Here is a 17,775-nt window from a genome sequence, read left to right as displayed (position 1 = left end):
AATATTTTGGCCTCTTTTTGTGAACAGGTCAGTTGAAGGGAGGCCAAACATCTGAACAATGAGATCGAAAACTTGATTCAGGCACCACTCGGAGTTGTTGACCCTACACCTGCTGAGCCAGTCTGCTTTTTGGTCCAGATCCCATATGATATGGATCACTCTGAAAAAAAAAAAAAGGAGAAACTGTTCTGCCCACCTCATTATTTCTATTGCTTCTGTGTGTAGTGTCAGATTCTTTGTTCCCTTTTGACTGTTTAAATACACTACACTAGTTGTATTGTCTGATTGAGCCAGAATGTGGTTTCCCTTTAAGGTGGCTGGAACCTTTCAGTGCTAGCTTGACCTCTCTCAGCTCTATGAGGTTTATCCTGTGAGCCTTTTCCTCTTCCCTCCAGAGGCCCCTGGCTACTTGGATCTCCAAGTAAGCATCCCAGTCCTCCGCGCTAGCACCGGTTGTGAGGACTAAAGGATCTGGAAGGTAGATCGGCATGCCTTTACGGACCTTGTCATGGTCTGACCACCATGGTAAGGAGTTGAACACCTGTGTTGGAACCCATACTTGATCTTTCATGGGTTCTGTAGAGTGGCCCCAGACCTTTAGTATGAAGGCTTTTGATGTGTGACTGCCCATGGAGCAATCCCTACGCATAACATCAGGAGTCCTAGCAGTTTGAGATATAGCTCTATGGTGGGCCTCCTGCGACTCCGGAGAAAGAAAATAAATTACTGAGTGGAATCAGAGAACTTTTCTTAGCACTGATGATGAAGCCATGCACCTGGAGGTGATTCAACATCCAACGTGGGGGCCTGTGCACTGCTGACTCTGATGGAGCTCTGATCAGATGTCATCCAGAAAGGGGTACAGATGAGCTCCTTGCAACCTGAGTCTGGCTATTATCACCACCAGTATCTTTATCAAAATCCTGGAGGCCAAGGACAGGCTGAACGGAGCATTCAGTACTGATGTCTCCTGACATAGGTGAATCTCAGAAGGCTGTAGTGGCACGGTGTGATTGGAATATGGAGATATGCACCATTAGATCTACTGAAGTCAAGAAGTCTCCTCCCCTCACCCCACTAATTGAGCCTTTTGAGGTGATCTCTGATACCCCCCATGCATTTCTGCACAATGAAGAAGATGGAGTAGAACCCAGAGAACTTTTCTTCTGAGGGAACACTCTCTATTATTCGGATATCCAGAAGATGAGATATTTAATTCTGGATCAGATTGTGTTATATGGCGTCGTTGTAGCTGTATGAAGAATGCATGGGGTGGAGCCTGCAACTCAGGGTGCATCCCTTGTTCACTATTTCCCTGGCCCACTTTTCTGTGGTCAATGAAAAATTCCTCTAGGAAATGGGAAAACCTGCCCCATAGCTTCTGCTCTGGGCAGAGGCCTATGTGATTTTTGTCAAAGTGGACTTTTCTGGAGGGCTGAGGTCCCTCTGGACTTTCCTCCAAGACCTTGATTCCACTATTTTCCACTGGGGAATCTGTTGTCCACACAGTGGTACCAGCAAAGGGACAAGGAGAGAAAGGAGTGACTCCTGCTGAAGGCTGGTCTATAGTCTCTCCTGAGGGTCCTTAGTGGGGATGGAGAGACTGTTTGGATATTCTTGTATCGTCAGGCACCACCTTTTCCAGCTTTTCTCCAAAATGCAGGGAGCCTGTAAACTTGGCCAAACATAGGACCTGTTTAGAGTGAGCATCCACAAAGCCATAGGTGTGCCCAGCTAGTGAGCTGGAAGCCATGGAGCAGGCTGAGCACCTCATAGCATCCATTGATGCGTCACCTGCAAATACTGTTGCTAGGGAGACTTTCTTTAAAGTGGAGCCACAGTCAGGGTGAGCTCTGCCCTTAAGGCTTTGAGATCGTTCAGCCAGGAACGAGATGCTCCTACAAAGCAGGCAGTTGACAGGGACACTCAGAGGAGGCTTCAAAGTCCTTTTGAGAGTGGTCTCCATCTTCTTATCTGTGAGGTCCATAAGGTAGAACTCCCCCGAGGGAATACCATATCCCTGGCAAGGGATGCTTCAGCAGCGTCCACCTTCAATGTCTCTGCAATAAAGCCCTTTGGTTCTTGAGTATTATATAGCCTGAGATCGCTCTTGTTAATGTGGTTGCTCTTATCCCTAATCACTTCATCGAAGGCAGAGTGAAGGGGTATTGCCATCTCAGGGGAAGTTTTTGAGGTGAGAAATTGACTCTAGGGTTTACTCTCAGGAACCTGCTCAGGTTTCAGAGGCAGACAACCCACCTTCCTCAGAGAAGGAAGAGTGAAGGAGGAAGAGGAGTCAGGGAACCTACATCGCCTGGATTTTTTTAACTTTTTCTTTCCCTTTTTATGCTTTTTAGATTTTTTTTTTTAAACCTTTTTGTGCACTTTGGGAGCACAGAAGCTCTGCTGCAGATTTGGTTAGGACTTTTGTGGCTTGCCTTCCTTAGAGCCTGGAATCCTCTCAAGAGGTCTGTCTCAGAATCTGCCTATTGGGTCCCATTTCCTCTGAGAGCAGGGAGGAGGAAACTCATGGTCAGAGCCCTCCTGAGCTTGGGAGGGAGGGGGCTGATTAAATGCCCTGCTTCTTTCTCCACGGTGCTCTGACCCACTTTAAGACTCTGGGAGACAGGACTTGTGGCCCCAAAAGCCTCCCCCTTTTGTTCTGCAGTGGTCCCCTGGTACTTACCCCTGAGTCGAATGGTCCAGGTCCTCCTCGCTTTTGGAGCCTCTCCCAGCTCTGCATTGGGGTTCCTGATCCATTTTTCCCCAATTGGAGTCATGGCTGCCTCAGTGACTGAGTGACCTTCACCCACCTGTCTGACTCGTAGTCACGGGACTTAACAGAGGTTGGATGCAGGGTGAGCACAACTCACTATCTTCCAAGCCTGAGAAGGCTGCCTCATACATAGAGCACCACTTGGATTTGACCTGGTGCTTTCTTGGCTGCTCTGCCATGCCTGTAAGGGGCAGTGTAGCCAGCAGGGAAGACACTGTAGTGGAAACTCAGAGACGGTTAAACCAGAGAGGTTAACCAACCCAGGGAGGAGGAGGAATACGGAGAAAGGAGAACACTGCTCCCCACTATCCAGAAAACTCAGCATAAAAGTTAAAACAGAAGGAGTAAGGATGGAAGCAAACGAAACTGCTACTGTCTTCTGCTGCAGAGGCAAAGAATCTGATGGCAAGCAGAAGTACACTGAGTTTGGCCATACCAGGCAATGCCAAAATACTGATCCGCCTCCATGAGCTGCAGAGAGATGTAAGCACCCAGGCATCCAGAACTGCAGGAGACACTGGGCTACAGATATTTGTATCCTATAAGGCAAATTTCTCAACATAATGTTTCCTGCTGTGCAATTTTTCCTTCATTGCCTATATTTATTTTATACAGCATCTGCAATATTTGATCAGTTAAGACTAAAAGCAATCAATTCCTCTATGAATAAATGGACTTACAAAGAAAGGTGGAATAGAAACCAAAAGGAACTATAATTAATTGCACTAACTATTAATATTAATGGGGATTTTTGCTCAAAAATTGATGGCATGATCTGGTCTATGGTTCCTACAACATGTGACCTGAAAACTTGAAAAGAGATATACAACAAAGACATATACTACTCAAATACATTATACATCTCTCAGCTGCTCAGTTTACAACTGTGAGCAACACTAAGAACTTGTCTAAGCTTAAATGTGTAACCATATATAGCTAGATTGTATGTTACAGAAAAACAAAATATACACACAAATATATAAGAACTTTTATTTACTCAAGGACCCACTCAATACAAGCACTTAACTTGAATAGTTGATTAATCGTGTTTATTATTTGTAGTACTTAGGGATCAACCAAGAACAGGGCCCCTTTGTGCTAGGCACTGTACAAACAGAGTAGTGTACTGTCCTGGCCCTCAAAAGTACTTGCCATTGATTTCAATGGGATTTTGGATATGTCCAGTAGTAGGAGAATGAGATCCAGGGGGAGACAGAGGAAAAGAATTGCATATTTGACTTTTATGGAGTATTATAAATGTTTTAAAACACTATTTAGTTTCCTTTCACTTTTATCAATTTGAAACATGAACTGCCTATCTGAGCAAGACAGCAAGCAAACACAAGCACAATAATTATTATGTTGTAACATTCCTAGATAACACTGAACTTTACCAGGCTCGGCTCCTGAAAACTTGTCACTATTTCTTCATTAGCTTGAGATTCAGTCTTCTTTTCCTGAGATTCAGCTGATGTCTGCTTTGCAAACAAGAAAGAAAATTAAGTATGATTTTATGACTTATATTTTTATCCTACAGAACAAAACACCAACAAAGTGATATATTCTCATAAGCATGAGTTTTGTTTTTCACTGCAAACACTGATAAATTAATTTGCAACTAGTAAGTACATTTATGGACAAATGATCTTAGGCCCCTATCCTACAACCACTTTTGCACATGCTTAATTTTACTACCATGAGCAGCCCCTCAATGGACTTACTTATGGTAGTAAAGTTAAGCACAAGCAAAAGCATTTGCAGGATCAGAGCCCTAAAGAGCAGGATGTTGAGTAATTTCTTGATGCACCACCTCACATGCAGAATTCTGCAGGCAGAGCCAGCAAAAGAGTTACTACAGGGTTTAGAAGGATGCTCAGCTCCTTGCAGAACTACTCATCCTCTTGTGAAGTTGGGGTGTGGAGCCACACCATGTCTGTGCTCAACATATGCCATTTTGTTTCTGGTGCACCAAAGTAGAAGCACCAACTCACCATGTTAAGTAAGGTGTGCATTTCTTTACTCCACATGGTTGCTTCCTATGCATCTGCCAAGTATGTGCAGATAACTCAGCAAGTGTGCATTTACCCTTTGTGACATATAGGGGTTTTGGGGGTCAAGTCCTAAAGACAGCACTAGCTAGTGTGAGTTTCATAGCTAAAGCTATATTTAAGAAACGTTCTGAAATAAAACATGCTTTAAAAATCACAAAGAAATTGGAAACATTTATAATCTAAACAATTCACAGATGCAAATAAATACAAGAGCTCATTAAAGCCCTCAACAAAACACGTTAGAGACCAAAAATGGAAGAAAAGAAAAAAGAACCCTTCAGCAACAAAACGCCTACTGGGATTGAGACCACTTATTTTTAAGTTAAATGTACAATTTTTCAAGACAATGCAATTTTCTCTTATTGGATACATTTTCAATCTAGTATAGTGAAGATTTTAAAATATACAAGCAAACAGTTTTTTGCATGTAATACTCAATTTAATTTTAATCTACCGAGTAACATTTCATTGAGAGTACATTAATAAATAAGCATCAGAGACCATGTATTTTCAAAATTTTGACTTATCAATGATGTTGAGTAAAAAAGCTGTCCAGAGGCCAAGAAAAAGAGAGCTGGGTCGACTACTATCCCACAAATTTAATCTGAAAAGCAATGAAAAGCTATACAATGCTCTGAAAGGGACCCTGATATATGTTTATTACAACTACCTTTATAATTCACCAATGACTTGCAACAACAGACAAAGGAAAAACTATGCTTTTCAAGGCATTAGGTAGTTTTTCCCTGCTTCAGAGGCAAGGAACTGAACTGTGCAGAGAATTCATTGTAACCAAAATAAATTCCTCTGTTTAATCTCACAGTTCTATTTTTAATTCTTAAAGTCCTGCTAATGTTATCTACCTTTAATAAATGTTTTTCAATATGTATGAAAATTTGATATTTTACATAGCAGTTTTATTTTACCTAAGAGATCACATTTGTTCTTCAATAGATAGAAAATGTTAAAATAAGTTTAAGGAAGAATCTATATTTATATTTAATCTATATTCTATTTATATGCAGTAAATAGGCATGCCCTGAAAACCCAAAGACCAGCACTTCAGCTGTACTAAATCAGGATAGCACCACTGATTTACACATGCTGAAGAGCTGGCCCAAAACATGTTTGCATTCTGTGGAAGTCATAACATGGAATATACAACATGAAGATCCCACTAACACTTACATTTTGAGTAGTAGGTATGCTTAAAGGTATAGGTTTCCAATAAAAGAATACAAAGATGTTGCTATTCTTCCTACTAATGATCAAAAGGTGTATCTTAAAGCAGTGGAATGAGAGAATAGCTCCTGACATATAAGAACAGGTAGAATACATTCAATATCATCTTCCCATGCTGGAACACACAATCTTCTTCCTTTTGCAACACCTGCACATATTTCCCCCCTTCACAGGGGAAGAGGAAGTCCTGTCCTCACCTACCTCCAGCCCAGCCGGGATTAACACCTAACCCGACTCAGGGTAGGAGCCACTGGCTGAGAAGTCCCCAGCCCTGTGGTGACTTCTCTCTCTGCTGATGCTCCAGGTGCCTGAAATGATCTACCTGCACAGCTAGAGAGTGTTGCCTGACTGCTCTTGCAGCTTCCCTTTGCTTCCCTGTCAGAAAGTCATTTTTCTGCAGGGAAGCAAAGAAATCTGCAAGGGACATGAATTCTGCACGGAATTCCCCCAGGAGTATATATCACAGGCCACCAACAGCACGCAGGACCTGCACACTAAGGATGAGGGAAACAGTAATAAGAACACGTGTCTATATAGAACATCTCTTTGCACAATTAGATTATTTTGAGCTGATTAGGTTTTTTATAGAAGATTTAAGCAAATAAGTTAAACATCAGAGGTCCCTACCTCTAGGCCACCATCACCAGGCAATTTCCCATAGCATCATGACAGAAGTGTGTATTGAAGAGAAATTTGGAGGAAAGTGTAGTGGCTTACCAGACTATTTCAGGGACAATATACCATGCATAACGGTTGCATGGAAGATTGTGTGATGGTGCTTGTGAAGCAAGTGAATAATTGGGCAATGTAGGATAAAGAATAGCATTATTAGTAGAGCAGAGGAGATGGGGCGTTGACACAATAAAGTACATGTACAGATAAGAAGGATGGGTCTAAATTGAGAAGGGCCTTAACAAGTCTGGAACAGACAGCTTCTGAAGGAGAAGCCAGTGGAAGGACTCAAAGAGCAGGGTGCTGTGTTCAGACATACAGGTCAGGAAGATGACCTTAGCAGGAGTATTTTGAATATACCTCAGGTGAGCGTCAGGAAGTGAGGGTGAGTGTCAGGAAGACCAGAGAGAAGGAGGTTGCAATTATCAAGATGGGCAAGAAAAAGAGCCTAAACAACAGTGAAAAGACTAACAAATTTATTCAAGTCTTCCTTTTCTTTTTGCGGATTCGGGGGGAGGGATAGCTCAGTGGTTTGAGCATTGGCCTGCAAAACCCAGGGTTGTGAGTTCAATCCTTGTGGGGGCCATTTAGGGATCTGGGGCAAAAATTGGGATTGGTCCTGCTTTGAGCAGGGGGTTGGACTAGATGAACTCCTGAGGTCCCGTCCAACCCTGATATTCTATGATTCTATGACTAACACGGCTGCTACTCTGAAACCAATGAAAAGACTGAATCTTAGATATGTTATAGAGGAAGGACCAGCAACATTTGGACACAGTCTGAAATGGATGCTCAGATCTGCATTCCAAAATAATGTTACCATTCCTTTAGCAATTAAACAAAAAAGCAGAAGCAGTACAAGAAAAGGATGGACATCAGTTCCATGACAACCAATAGCCCTTGTAATCACACTTGTAATGAAAAAAAACATTATGTTTCTTTTACAGAAGAACAGTGAGGAGCCAAGTAAGAGCTGTGTCCACAAGTAACCAGAAAAATAAAGATGAGAAAAGTCTGACCTTCCTGCTTGAAGGCCTGATCCAAATCCTATTCATATCAATGAAAAGACTCCCATTATCTTTACAGGAGTTGAATTGGGCCTCAAGGAAACAGTGAAAAAGAGAAAGTTTAAAAAATCTGCTGATAGTGTCTGTATGAAACTGTTCTCACTTAACCACCTTTCATGTATTGCTTGCTGGTAAATTGGTGGAAAATGTATGCTCAGTCAATTTCAGCATTGCCGCTTAAGCTTGCAGGTATAGTATTAGTATTTATATCTTCTACAAGAATTGCTTCTCAACTAATGGTGCACCATACATAGATCTATCCAAAAGCATAAGCCAGTTATGTCCGAACTATCATTTAAACCTCAACTAGAACATAAAGAATGTAAATAGCAAACATTAAACTGACATAAATATCATGAATAGATGTAAATGTCAAAGGGAAACAGACCTGGTCAACAGTGACTAACCCTTACCAACCCACTTCTGAAGCACAGTAAGTGATTAGCCAAACTATTAAGCATAATGGAGAAGATCACAACAGGCCATCATTCTGACATGGACTCACAGTACCCAGAGACAGACAGACAGCCACACACACATAAGTTAAAAAGATAAAAATACTGTGTATTTGGTGTTGGTTTGATACTGTTCATTACATAGTTCTTGTATAGTAACAATATTTGCATGCTCAAATTTTTGTGGTTATTTTACCAAGATTTTTATTTTACTAACAAAACAGTTTTTCTTCTATCCATATAACCCAAAAAGTTATTTGGACCGCCAAAGAATTATTGTACTGTAACAAATAAAGATGATCAGCTGCAGGTTGTTTAATGCTGAACAAAAGAAATACATTTCTGCAATGAATATAAACTGAATATAAAGTCAACAAGTAACTTGGTAACTCAGTATATTAAGAGTTAGCAAGCACTGACAATCAAATTAAAATTATAATTAAAATTCTACTTCTCAACAAAACATGGTGGGAACTATTATTCATAACTAGTTCCCCTTGAGGAATCCAAAGAAAACATGGTTGAGGGGTCATATCCCGCTGCTGGGCTGGCATACTTTTCCCTGGATAACAGTAGTCTTTTTAAGGCTGCTGGGTAAATTGTGGTCAACCTTGTAACAATATAATAAGCTAACAACATTAAGTAGCCAATGCCAATCAAGAATGAGATAATAAGAAGGGGAAATATGTAAATAAATAAAATCTCATTTAATTACAATAGCTTGTTTTCGTTTCACTACATGTATTTCTTGGATATTTCTATTTCACCTAAAAGAATAAATTTCATACCTTGTTTGTAAAGGCAAGGACTGAAACTCAGCAAAAGATATGAGATAAGTTGTGCATAACAGATTAAAAATAATTGCTAGACTCTTCATCCTATTTCAAAAGTTACTTCAGTTGAGAAAATACATGCTGCAACTGCCTTTGACTTTACATAACTTAATCAACAATTGTTAGAGCAGCATTCACCCTTGTTAAGGCTCAGATCTTCTAGATAATGAAAATGCTAAAGAACAACCAGACCTGCAAAGACTCTCCATTTTAGATTTTTTTTTTAAACCTGAACCTGTCAGTGAAAAGTTTTAAGTGAAAGGAATTCAAGATCACTGTACAGATTTTAAAAAGTGCTCTCCGCCCAGCAACTCCCATTGAAAACAATGGAGAATCTCTCCTCCCCACCTCAAACTGGGGACTGAGCTTTTTTAAAAACCTGGCCACTTATTTAGGTGCCTAAATAGGAACTATAGGTTATTGGGCCCTTTTGAAAATTGGGCCTAAGACATGTGTAGTTCTTATAAATAGGTGACTAAAAGTAATGTAGCATAAAACTAATAATAATTTTTATTGCAAACTGAACAGGAAGTCACAATGGGATGTGCTCACATATACTACTGTTTAAAATAGAAGTTCAGTTAACTTACACAATTATTGTTGCTCTCCTTCTAACTTTTGCATTTAATCAAACTACATGATGTTGGTTATCTCAAGTGAATTTATTGATCCTAACTGTATTGACAGCAGTAGGGAATCATAGAATATCAGGGTTGCAAGGGACCTCAGGTGGTCAACTAGTCCAACCCCCTGCTCAAAGCCAAGCCAATCCGCAACTAAATCATCCTAGCCAGGGCTTTGTCAAGCCTGACCTTAAAAACCTCTAAGGAAGGAGGTTCCACCACCTCCCTAGGTAATCCATTCTATTGCTTCACCACCCTCCTAGTGAAAAAGTTTTTCCTAACATCCAACCTAAACCTCCCCCACTTCAACTTGAGACCATTACGCCTTGTTCTGTCATCTGGTACCACTGAGAATGGTCTAGATCCATCCTCTTTGGAACCCCCCTTCAGATAGTTGAAAGCAACTATCAAATCCCCCCTCATTCTTCTCTTCTGCAGACTAATGATGTTCTCTGCCTACCCATAAAATGCATACAGTCACACAGCTCCACTAATTTGCCTCACCTTGTTCTAAGGCAAGCACCTCTGCATGAAAGAGTAGTTCAGTCTCCATGCCCATTTATTTCTGGGATTCTCTGATGATATTGCCAACACGGGTGCCAGTTGCAATAGTGGTTTTGGTGAGGGGGCTGGACTAGATGACCTCTGGAGGTTCCTTCCAGCCTGAATTTCAATGATTCTGCGTGATCACCTGACCACTTGGAAATGGAATAAGATCTTCTTTCATCAACTTATCTCACACAGGCCAACGAGCCATCTGACAGTAATATCTACTGTCCTGGTTACAGAGTAACAGCCGTGTTAGTCTGTATTTGCAAAAAGAAAAGGAGTACTTGTGGCACCTTAGAGACTAACCAATTTATTTGAGCATGAGCTTTCGTGAGCTACAGCTCACTTCATCGGATGCATACCGTGGAAACTGCAGAAGACAGAACTACAGAAGTCCTGGTTAGAAACTGAATCAGTAATCACCAAGTAAAAAGGCTCTGTATCCAATTAACAGTCTTCTGTAGCATTTTTTTTAATGCTTGATGCCTTATTGTAGTCTTTTACTGTAAACATTACCACATTAGATGAGAGGAATCTCTAACACCACATTAATAAATCTAACAATAACATATTAACAGTTTTTCTGTGATTTCACAATGCTGAGCAATAACTCAAAACTGACACCCTTAATATTGTTACCTTATAAATATTTAACACTTATTAATCTGTCAATATCAAACATATCCCTTTAAAAGGGAAACAGAAAAACCATCTAAATAATAAGCAATGTAAAGGACCAATGTCCAAAAAGAGGCCCTTAAATGAAGTTATATTTTAACTGGTTTTAACATTGGCTTGATTTTACTTTTAAAGGACACTGCAAATTGACAGTAAGATACAATGAAGGAAGCTCTATAACACATCAGTGTTTTTATCCATTTGTTTTGTCTGGCCTCTGTGTTATAACACATTGTAGGATCTGAAAAACAAATATACAACTTTTCTAAAAGTAATATTTACTCAACAGAAAATATTGCTCTTGTTCTGGTTCACCTACTTCCATTTTTATGCTGTAGTTCCGGCCAAGAACACTCTCCAGGAGTTCTTTGATCATCTGGTCTGAGGGAGACTGAAAAGTAGACTGCAGAGAAGCAATTATTTCATCAATAGACCTTGCAGCCACTCTCACAGGCAACTTTGGTGTGGAAGTAAGCTCTTCTGGTTTGCTCTGCTGGAAGTTCTTCTCGTATATTTTTGAACTGTCTGGTCTAGTTATGTCTCTAGCCTCTTCCAACTGCTCTGAAGCAGACCTCACACTTGGATGGCTGCAGGAGACACTGCTTCTTTTACTCAGTGCTCTTCCCGGCTCAACAACTGAATCTTGTTGACTTGCTTTTGAAAGTTCTCTGCATACTTTCTTATCTTTTTTCCTAATAACTATTTCCTTTTTAGAAGCCTTTTCACTTGAATCAGAATCTGTAGAACTAGATTCATCACTTTCTTTACTGTCATTGCTAGCTTCTTCGGTTCTATTTGTTTTTACAACCTGAATGTTTATCTTTAGAGAATGGGCTCTAGCCTGCACTTTTCTAGTATCTTTGACTTTCTGTAACAGAATGGGGGGCTTATAAGTTACTAGTCTTGGATGAAGAATGAGTTTGCGATATTTAGGCTTCCGAGGTGGTGCTGGTTGTTTTAACATAGTGATTTTTTTAGTGGTACCTGCTAAAGATGCTATTACTGGCATCTTTACACTTGTACTTTCATGACTACAACTACTATTTTCCACATTTATTTTTTCAGAGTAACTTTTCTGATTTTTGTCAGCACTGTCCTCTTTTACAGAAGATTTATTCCTTTGAGTCATCGTGCTGAGATCACGAGTTTGTTTTTTCATGTCTCTTACTTCAGGAGAGATTCTTACTTTTCTGTGAATTTCAGAACTGCCAATGAATTCATTAGGGACATTTTTATTTATATTAATGATGGGCTTATGTGGACTCTCTGACCTCTGAAGATGATACTGCTCTAACTGATGTGACTGATCTGGTGTTAAATCTTCCAGTAAAGGCTGAGTGCTCACATTTGTATAAGCAGTAGCTACTGCTTGTTTGAATTTAAGAAAATCCTTCCGAGATTCCTTGCATATAATCTCACGCTCCTTAATCATATTTAGTTCTTCTAGATAACTTAGTCCAAAGTGCTCATGTTTTCTAGCCATTTCCTTTTAATGTATGTGGCCTGTAAAGCAAAACAGAAATGTGTTTATATATGTTATATACAAACATAGACCCCTTAATCCTGCAAAGACTTGTGCACATGCTTAACTTTATGCACTGCAAGTAGTTTCATTCATTTCAACAGAACTACTCACAGTATGTACAGTTAAGCACGTCTGACCAGCCACTAGCACTTTATCTACAGCAACTTGAGCCATTCCTACCACTGCTAGCAACTGCTGGAAATCTAGTATAGAGAAGGCCTAAATATGGAAGTGCTAAATGCAAAAAAATTAAAAGATGGCCTTCACCTGCAATAATAAGTTATCCCCCTCCAAAAAGACAGTACTCTCTCCAATCAAAGAAAAAGATCCCCCCCAAGAAACTTCCCTTTAAACGAGTATCTGGAAAAGATACTCACAGCCCCAAAGGAGACCAGCTACCCCCAAAAAGAGATACAACCTGACCTCCCCAACATGAAATATACCACCCAAGTCCCCCAAATGGGACCCCTCCTAAGCACCCACCCAGCCCCCAAAGACACCCCCTGGCCCGCCCCAAGACACCCTCAAAAAGATACCACCATGCCCCCTGACCTCCCCCCAAAATAACGCGCCCCCAGGCGAAAGGACAGCCCCTGACGCCGTGGCGCTGAAGGGTCAGTGAGGCCCTACATCGAGTTCTCTCACCTGCCCCCAGGGAGACAGCTGGGCAGGGAGGGAGACCCACAGCCACAGCCCTTCCCGCGGGGCGGCGGCTCTGTCCAGGCACAGGGCCAGGGGCGGGGGGGACGCGCTCGGGAACCTAGCAACAGACCAGCTCGGCTCTGTGCATGCGGCCCGGCGGGAGAAGAGAGGGACCCGCGGGGCGCCTGCTTCCCGAGAGCGCCCCCTGCAGCCGGGGAGGGTCCAGCGCCGCGCGCCTTCCGGAGGCAATGAAGGGCGGAGGGGAGCATGCTCCAGCCCTGCCCGGATTAACCTCTCCCGGTCCCTGCTGGATTTCCCCGGCGGTAGCCAGGGCTGGTCTCGGCGGGGATGCAAAAGGCGAGGCAGCTCGAGCTGATGAGATCCAGGCTTCAGCGAGTAGCGCTGCGGGGCATTGGTGCTGGACTCCCTGCGGAGCGGGTCCAGCTCCTCCAGCAGTCGGTGCAGCTGCACCCGTTTAGGCCAGCCGCCAGCGTGGCCCCTGCTCTGCTCATCTCGGGGTCACCCGACGAAGGGGGACACTTGGCTGCCGAGGCAGGCGGAGCGGTCTGGCCGCCGGGCTGTGTGAGCTGTGTCTCCTCCCCAGCCCCACGTGCGGACGGAACGGGAAGCCTGGTAGCTGCGATCCAGCTGTGGGAACTGTCCTCTGAGGTTACCCGCTGGCTGAGGGGCAGCGACCAGGGTCGGGTGTCTCCCAGCCACGAAAGCAAGCAACTCTCACTCTGATCCTGGATTTTCCTTCAGCCTCTTTTCTTCTCCGTATAAAGAAAACTCCGTTGCGCGGTCGCTGATGCTGTGCACTGGCTCCATGACATTTCTACTCGGAGCCTGACTGTCAAAATGGCATTCATGGTGTTTCATATTTATTATCTCTCAGAGACTTTCAGATAAAGTCCAAATACCTCTGTCTAACTGCCAGCCCTGCAAACTCAGCCTGGAACTGAAGGTCAAACTTGAATCTTTCTGGCTCATTCATCAACAGCAATAAAGTTTCGATCACTGGAATTTAACTAAAAAGGTGGCTGAGGACCCGTGGGACAGAACAGAATCCAGTCCTGGCTCCTAGAACTGTATCCAATTTGCAGTGCTAACGGGAGTCAAAAGTAGAGAAAACAGTTGTGAATGGAGCCTTCCTTGTGCTTGCGGTTGCGGATAATAACCTAGTTTCCTATCCATAGAGGTACCCACTATACCTGATATAGCTAAGATCTGAGAGTTCCATGTTAACGCTAATCCTTTTGTGTATTTCTGATTTGGGAGGATGGGGATCCCTTCCTTAAAATAATCATGCCCAATGCAATAGCAAAACCTTTTAGATACTTATCCAAACTGAACCTGGGTATCTCTGAGGCTGGCCCATCATTGTTGTAAATGGTCTTCACCACCAAGGTTTATATATCATTCAAAATGAAAGAAGAGCAATATTTCCCACAAGAGAACCCAAAAGACAGAACAGAGAGACAGATTAATAAATTTGAACACTTCTGCCCTTCCATTGTTTGTTTTGATAGTCCATCTAAGCCCAGAAAAATGCCTTGTTATTTTCAGGAAGATGTTTACTCCCGAGATGGAAAATGATTCTCCCCCCTCGAAGAGGAAAGATTAAGAATGAGCTCTCAAAACTGGATACTTTCATAAAAAAACAACCTTCCACACAAAATTCCTCATGGATAGATTTTACAGAAACTAGACAAGCCATTTACAACACAAATTTTGCTTCTCTACAAAGGAAAAAGGACACTAAACTATCTAAACTACTACATGCCACAAGGAGCCACAACAGTAGTTCCCTGAACCCACCCAACAATATTGTTAATCTTTCCAGTTATACTCTTAGCCTGGCAGAAGAGTCTGTCCTATCTCGGGGCTTCTCCTTTTGTCCCTCCAGGCCCACAGACATGATACAGTTCTGTGGTGACCTAGAATCCTATTTTTGACGTCTCCAACTCAAAGAATATTTCCAACACAACTCTGAACAACATACCAACCCACAGAATCCTTCCTACCAACACTACAAAAAGAAGGATTCTGGGTGGACTCCTCCTGAAGGTCGAAACAACAGACTGGACTTCTACATAGATTGTTTCCGTCGATGTGCATGGGCTGAAATTGTAGAAAAGCAGCATCACTTGCCCCATAACCTCAGCCGTGCTGAACACAATGCCATCAACAGCCTTAGGAACAACTCTGACATCATAATCAAAAAGGCTGATAAAGGAGGTTCTGTCATCATCATGAATAAGTTAGAATATGAACAAGAGGCTGCTAGGCAGCTCTCTTAACTCCTCATTCTACAGGCCATTATCCTCTGATCCCACTGAGGATTACCAAAAGAAACTACACCATCTGCTCAAGAAACTTCTTGAAAAAGTACGGGAACAGATCGGGGCAGACACATGCCTAGAACCCTGACCGGGGTACTCTACCCAAGATCCATAAACCTGGAAATCCTGGACGCCCCATCACCTCAGGCATTGGCACCCTAACAGCAGGGTTGTCTGGTTATGTGGACTCTCTCATCAGGCCATACACTACCAGCACTCCCAGCTATCTTCGAGACACCATTGACTTCCTGAGGAAACTACAGTCCATCGGTGATCTTCCAGAAAACACCATCCTGGCCACAATGGCTATAGAAGCCCTCTACACCAACATTCGACACAAAGATGGACTACAAGCTATCAGGACCAGTATCTCCGATAATGTCACGGCAAACCTTGTGGCTGACCTTTGTGACTTTGTCCTCAATTACAACTATTTCACATTTGAGGACAATATATACCTTCATGTCGGGGGCACTGCTATGGGTACCCGCATGGCCCCACAGTAAGCCAACATTTTTATGGCTGACTTAGAACAACGCTTCCTTAGCTCTCATCCCCTAACGCCCCTACTCTACATGTGCTACACTGATGACATCTTCATCATCTGGACCCATGGAAAAGAAGCCCTTGAGGAATTCCACCATGATTTCAACAAGTTCCATCCCACCATCAACCTCAGCCTAGACCAATCCACACAAGCGGTCCATTTCCTGGACACTACTGTGCTAATAAGCGATGGTCACATAAACACCACCCTGTACCGGAAACCTACTGACCAGTATACTTATCTACATGCCTCCAGCTTCCATCTTGGACACATCACACAATCCATTGTCTACAGCCAAGCTCTAAGATACAACCACATTTGCTCCAATCCCTCAGACAGAGACAAACACCTACAAGATCTCTATCAAGCATTCTTAAAACTACAATTCCCACCTGCTAATTTGAAAAAACAGATTGACAGAGCCAGAAGAGTACCCAGAGGTTACCTACTACAGGACAGGCCCAACAAAGAAAATAACAGAACACCACTAGCTGTCACCTTCAGCCCCCAACTAAAACCTCTCCAGCGCATCATCAAAGATCTACAACCTATCCTGAAAAATGATCCCTCACTCTCACAGATTTTGGGAGACAGACCAGTCCTCGCTTACGGACAGCCCCCCAACCTGAAGCAAATACTCTCCAGCAACCACATACCACACAACAAAAACACTAACCCAGGAACCTATCCTTGCAACAAAGCCCAATGCCAACTCTGTCCACATATTTATTCAAGTGACACCATCATAAGACCTAATCACATTAGCCACGCCATCAAGGGCTTGTTCACCTGCACATCTACCAATGTCATATATACCATCATGTGCCAGCAATGCCCCTCTGCCATGTACATTTGCCAAACCGCACAGTCCCTAGGCAGAAGAATAAATGGACACAAATCTGACATCAGGAATCATAACATTCATAAACCAGTAGGAGAACACTTCAACCTCTCTGGCTACTCAGTAAAAGACTTAAGGGTGGCAATTTTGCAACAGAAAAGCTTCAAAAACAGAATCCAACAAGAAATTGCTGAGCTTGAATTAGTAGGCAAACTAGATACCATTAACTTGGGTTTGAACAGAGACTGGGAGTGGCTGGGTCATTACACATATTGAATCTATTTCCCCATGTTAAGTATCCTCACACCTTCTTGTCAACTGTCTAAATGGGCCATCTTGATTATCACTACAAAAGTTTTTTTCTCCTGCTGATAATAGCGCATCTTAATTAATTAGCCTCTTACAGTTTGTATGGTAACTTCCACCTTCTCTGTATCTATATATATATAGATATATCTTCTTACTATATGTTCCATTCTATGCATCTGATGAAGTGGGCTGTAGCCCACGAAAGCTTATGCTCTAATAAATTTGTTAGTCTCTAAAGTGCCACAGGTACTCCTGTTCTTTTTGCGGATACAGACTAACATGGCTGCTACTCTGAAACCTCTAAGAGGGTTTGTCATCATTCATTGCATTTAGCTTTAAGGTGGCAGGGGAAAGAAACCAACAAGAAGTACCAAAGAAACTGCCTCAGCAAGTGTTGTTTCTTTCAGGCTAGAAGAATCATAGATGAAACATTTCTGGTTCACAACATCTGGGAGACAGGCATCAGGTGTTTGGTGATGAATCCACTTAATTCAGAGACATTCAAACCCAAGTGACAGATACAGAGCGGAATACCTGTCCTTCCAGTTTTTATACTTATTCCTTCTATTTTCACTTAGTGTGCAAACTGTTTGGAAGGCTCTCAACCTAATGGTTTTGCTATG

The 17,775-nt window shown here is 42.3% G+C and overlaps 1 protein-coding gene across 1 annotated transcript in view; it reads right to left on the bottom strand.

The window, feature by feature from the left end:
• Positions 1-13,204, bottom strand: part of TTC6 (tetratricopeptide repeat domain 6) — a 132,963-nt gene extending 119,759 nt beyond the window's left edge. The window contains exons 1-3 of the mRNA XM_084629936.1: positions 13,117-13,204; positions 11,266-12,449; positions 4,171-4,254 (exon numbers count right to left, since the gene is read on the bottom strand). Coding sequence (XP_084486062.1) covers positions 4,171-4,254; positions 11,266-12,429 — 1,248 coding nt within the window. The 5' untranslated portion in view covers positions 12,430-12,449; positions 13,117-13,204. The remainder of the gene's footprint in view (positions 1-4,170; positions 4,255-11,265; positions 12,450-13,116) is intronic.
• Positions 13,205-17,775: the final 4,571 nt, after the last annotated feature.

This window comes from Lepidochelys olivacea, assembly GCF_965140295.1.
Source record: "Lepidochelys olivacea isolate rLepOli2 genome assembly, chromosome: 6".
NCBI lineage: Eukaryota > Metazoa > Chordata > Testudines > Cheloniidae > Lepidochelys > Lepidochelys olivacea.
The sequence above is the reverse complement of the archived record's forward strand: the minus strand, read 5'-3'. Positions and strand labels throughout refer to the sequence as shown.